The sequence below is a fragment of the Mandrillus leucophaeus genome, unplaced genomic scaffold (assembly GCF_000951045.1).
Source record: "Mandrillus leucophaeus isolate KB7577 unplaced genomic scaffold, Mleu.le_1.0 Scaffold2, whole genome shotgun sequence".
Lineage (NCBI taxonomy): Eukaryota > Metazoa > Chordata > Mammalia > Primates > Cercopithecidae > Mandrillus > Mandrillus leucophaeus.
The window spans coordinates 11556086-11561377 of record NW_012102031.1 but is presented as its reverse complement, the minus strand read 5'-3'; the positions used below and the strand labels follow the sequence as shown (position 1 = coordinate 11561377).

At 42.4% G+C, this 5292-nt stretch overlaps 1 protein-coding gene across 1 annotated transcript; it reads right to left on the bottom strand.

The window, feature by feature from the left end:
* Positions 1-1966: 1966 nt before the first annotated feature.
* On the bottom strand, positions 1967-4813 carry LOC105538949 (ret finger protein-like 3). The gene is made up of 2 exons (XM_011978997.1): positions 4416-4813; positions 1967-2884 (listed from the first exon to the last, which is right to left on the bottom strand). Exons 1-2 carry the CDS (start codon positions 4786-4788, stop codon positions 2271-2273), a joined length of 987 nt encoding a protein of 328 aa, XP_011834387.1. The 5' UTR covers positions 4789-4813; the 3' UTR covers positions 1967-2270.
* Positions 4814-5292: the final 479 nt, after the last annotated feature.

Genomic DNA, 5292 nt, shown 5'->3' with positions numbered 1-5292 from the left:
ACCGGGTGCACCCATATGAAGGTACCGTGGAAATTTATTACGTTGATTTAAGAATAACAATTGTGGATTATATTCAGTGTCCCATATGTAAGAGGAAGCTATGAATAAGTTAAGCTATATGTTCAAATGTGCCAGAGTTTTTATTTGCCTAGTCAAGAAGTATTGCTGAAATCACAAAATTAAATACACATTTAAAAGTCAATTTTGGTTCACATTTAATAGTAAGACAATCTTTCCAGCTAATGTCTAGACATGACTCAATTGTTGTACATTATTGTGAAGAGATCTCCCTGAAACAGTCATGCTATATTACAATTTAAAAAATGGATATGTTTCTTTAACCAAGAGTTTTAGACTGACATAAAGATTGAGCATGTGATATACAAAGTTCCCGTATTATTCTATTCTGTCACCCTACCTTATAATTCCACCTAACTTTCCCATCTTACATTACCGTGTTGTATTTGCTAAAATTAATGTGCAAATATTGATACATTCGTATCTAAAGTCTACCATTCACATCGTGTTCTTTCTTCCTGTTACACAGTTCTATGAATTTTGAAATATTTGCCATGTTATGTTTACCATTTTGATCTCCAAAACTTCCCTCTTCTTTACTTATGAATCTCTGTCCTCTTTCTCCAGAAATCTTGCCAACTACTGATATTTTTACCATCCCCTTGGTTTTGCCTTTTCCAGAATGTCATATAGTTGGAGTCATATATTAGGGTGGTGCAAAAGTAACTGTGGTTTCCCCATTCTTTTAATGCCAAAAAGCACAATTACTTTTGCACCAACCCAGTATTATGTAGCTTTTTCAGATGAACTTACTTCACTAATCAATATACTTAAAGTCACCCTGCTCTGCTGCCTTTCTGTGTGGTCTCATCCACTTGAAGCCATGCCCTCACAGTCTTTCTGATACATGTCTTTGTCTTCTCTATGCCTTGATGGAGAACTCCTTTAAATCACAGAATAATGTTGTGTTTTATGGATGATTATTTTTTTCATTCACCTTTTGAACATCTCGCTTCTAGTTTGGGTGGTTATAGATGAAGCTGCTGTAAACATTCCTGTGCAGGCTTCGTGTGGACGTAACTTTTCATCTCAACTGAGTACATACCCAAGAGCACAATTTTTGGATTGTATTGTGAAAATATGTTGGGATTCGTAAGAATTTGGTGGATTTCATATGAGAAATCATTTGGTTCTGGCGTTGTCTTTTTTGGAAAGTTCTTAATGTTAATTCAATTAATAGGCAGAGGCTGTTCAGATGATCTGTTTCTAGTGCGACCTTGGGAAGATTATGTCTCTCAAGGAATTGATACATTTCACCTAGGTTATCAAACTGTGGGAATAGAGTCATTCATAACAGTCCCAGATTATCCTTTTAATGCTCAACAGTTTGGTAGACATGGCCCCTCTTTTATTTCTGATATTAACAATGTGTGTCATCTTTTTTTGCTTTGTTAGCCTGCATATTTATTAATTGTAACAATTACAATTAATAATTACAATAATTAATTGGGGGAATTATCATTGTTAATGTAGATGAACGCACATCCAGGAAAATGCTACCTACACTGAGCAATGATGGCGACAACTTGTCTTTTCAGTTCTGGATAGGACATAGGCATTTATCCAGCTCTCTGTTCAAATACACACACATGCACCACACACGTATACACACACTCTCACACTTTTACTATGAATAAAATCTATTGCACTCTTATCATTTATAAAATCACATAATCCGGCTGGGTGTGGTGGCTCACGCCTGCAATCCCAGCACTTTGGGAGGCCGATGCAGGTGAATCATGAGGTCAAGAGTTCGAGACCAGCCCGGCCAACATGGTGAAACCCTCTGTCTACTAAAAATACAAAAAATTAGCTGGGGTTGATGGTGAGTGCCTGTAATCCTAGCTACTCAGGAGGCTGAGGGAGGAAAATCACATAATCCATTAGGTGATATTCCAATGTTTATTTAACTCATAACTTCTATAATACATTAATTTGAACTTACAGAAATAAAAAAGTAAAGCATTTGGAAATTGATCCCAGAATACAGGACATTTCTATAGGAAACAAGATGTGAACATAAGACTCAATGAGTTGGATAGTGGCAATAATTAATACTTAGGACTCAATTTATAATCTAATCAAATTAGATTAAATACAATCATGACATGTCCCGTTTTTTTCTCCTATGACTTTGTATAACGCTTTTACCAAGTAGAAAGTTTCCAAGTCTACCCACCCAAGTAATTTTCTTACCCTGTTTTTTGTTTTTTTGCAGTGGGGGTTTGTTTGGCCTCCCCAGGATGGACTGGAGCATCAGTAGTGCCTGGGTTCATCACAGGACAGATACTCAAGACACCCTGATCACCATTAGGTGGAATTGAAGGAGCCAAAAACGGGCGCAGTGGCTCCTCAGCAGAGACTCTCCTGAATGTATAGACATGGGAACCACCTTCAGCATCAAAAAAGGAAACGTTCTGCATGCCCATATCCAGAAAAATCCCCACTCGCTGTAGCTTGCCATCTACAAAGAGGAAAGTCAGCGGCACCGTGCTGGCAGAGAGGCAGCTTCCAGCCCTCAAACTCACAGTCCAGAATCCGTGCTCTGTGGTCAGCTGGATCCTCCCTTTGCGGTGAACAGATTCTCTGCAGATTCCCAGGTCCCATTCTGTGCTTGTTCCCACGTCTACCTCCCAGTAGTGGCGGCCACAGGTAAAGCGAGAGGAGCCCAGGACACAAATGGACAAGTCAAATCTCTCGGCAAGGTCTTGCCGATTCTGTCTGATGCGCCCACTTCGGACGCTCCTGAGGTCATCAGAAATGAGGAGGAAGTTGTTGGCTGTGTTGGCATCCAAGGTCATATCCACTGTGAAAAGGAAAAAAGGTTGCTCAGCAAATGGACCGAAGCCCACCCCATGCTTCTCCTCTACTTCAAAGGCCCAAATGTCTCTTGACTTTAGTTTCTTTAATTCTCCCCCAAAATCAAAACTTCATGAGGCAACTTCCTTGACTAGTTCAAATTCTCACAGGTATGCTTTGTAGCAATACCCGACTCTTATTCACGGTAGCAATTCTTATTTTACTTTATGTCACATGTTTGCTTCATTGGACATCTCTTCATTTAGAGTGGAGGGTCTCTGAAGGCAGACACCATGACCCCCTTTCTACCACCTTGATGCAGGAACAAATAAATAATAAGACAATGCAAGTGGTCGATATGAAATGATATTTGTTTCCACGTTTTATTGCTTCAATTTAAATAGTATCTAGAGCATGATTCCAGGCCTTTGTTTTCCATGTTTGTAAACAAATTAATTGTGCACAGTTCTGACAGCAGATGGGACATCTCTGCAGCTGACAATGTGATGACAGAGGAAGGAGGCGGTGAGATCTGGCCTAGAGAAAATTAATTGTCCAGAACATTCAGAAAAAGAAATCTACAGAACGTATAATCCTTCAAGTCAAAAAACTGATATGATCACCAATATAGATTTTATAGATTACAGTAAAACTTGAGGGGATTGATTGCTGTTTGATGGTGAGTTAGGGAATGAAATGAATGAACATGGGCAAGGAAGGAGGAAGACGGTTCCAAACATGACTTGGCCAGGGTGAATGTGTCCTCCATATTTCAGCAGAGAGACAGGTACTGGTAGGTGGATGAGTAGAGATTGTGTCAGGGCAGAAGCTACTAGTGTCAGGGACATCATAGAGGCCCACCACCATTTATAGGTGTAATTCTTTGCCCAGGCTGACCATAATCTGTTCATTTAAATGTCCCTTTTCTCCGGAGTTATGGAGAGTGATAGTATTTTCTGTAGCCAGGACCCCTGTTGAAGCCCATGGTGCGTGGATGAGGAGACCAGCGTCTGCAGCTCTCCCCACAGTCACAGAAACCACAGGTGCTCCATTCCAAACTCTTCCCAACCCTAGGGTGAGGTTGTTTGGTGCAATGGATGCCAATATTCACTGTGCATTAGAATTACCAGGCCCATTTTAATGTCAGAGTCCTGGGAACCTTTGCTAAAGAGAAATTCAAATTCAGTTGCTCTATGTTTTTGCTACTCAGCAAAGTCCCTAAGCCAGTGGGAACAATCCTGAGACCTCCTAGTTCAGAATCTGCCTTTTAACAAGATTTCCAGGTAATTTAAGCACACTAAGTTTAGGGAATCCCTTGTCTAACCCATGACATAGACATCGCGTTTTTGTTTGTTTTTGTTTTGGAGATCACCAGGTGATTCTGTGTGTTGTCAGGGCTGCGAATCTGATGATGAAGAAGCATCTCAATTTTAGATGCCAGACAGCAGCTAATCCCCACATGGAATGGGGGGCCAATTGCACAAATGATTTTTCCTGGTCTGGTCGTGGGAAGGGGGCAGGGTATACAGATTCCTTACCTTGGAACTTGCGCATCCTTGGGTTCATCTGCAGAATCTTCTTCAGCTTGGGCTCCAGTTCCTTGATGTGGGAAACCAGCCTCTCTAGCTGCCGATTGGGCCTGACTTTGTTCTTCTGAGAGACCGCAGAACAGCAACAGCAAAGTAGGTCCTCCCCACGGGGCTCCTTCTGCAGTGAGTTGATGCACTTGAGGCAGACGCTGCATCCACACTCCAGGGACATTGGTTTTTCTAGATAGTCTGAGCAGACGGGACAGCTGCTCGCTTCTTGGAAGAGTTCAGCCATGTCCACTGCCAGGGGAAAAGTGCACAAGGGAAGAAAATTTCCATGAGATGAAAGCCTGTCAGTTGTGACAAGTGACAACCTTTTCATGCATACAGGTATTGTGTTCCAGCTTTGTCACTCCTAGAACAAGGCCGTGAGTACAAACACTCAAGTACATCCCCCCACCCCCGTCTTCAGAGATCTGAAGTTCTACTGGGAAGGAAGTCACAAATCATCACTGTGCTCTGAGCTGAGGTGGAGGAAGGGTTCATTCTCCTGAGCCAGGAGACCCAGCAGCTGAGCCTGAGCCAGTGACACGGCAGCACCCATGTGAGGAGCAGAGAGCTGGGGTCACTTCACCTCCTCCTAGGGCAGCCCGAGTGAGAGACTGATTGATGAACATAAGAATTAGCGGTTGGGAGGCCAGGCGTGCCTGTAATCCCAGCACTTTGGGGGGCCGAGGTGGGTAGATCATCTGAGGCCATCAAAAGTTTGAGATCAGCCTGATCAACATGGTGAAACCCCATCTCTACTGAAAATACAAAAGAATTAGCCAGGCGCGGTGGCAGACGCCTGTAATCCCAGCTACTTGGGAGGCTGAGGCAGGAGAAT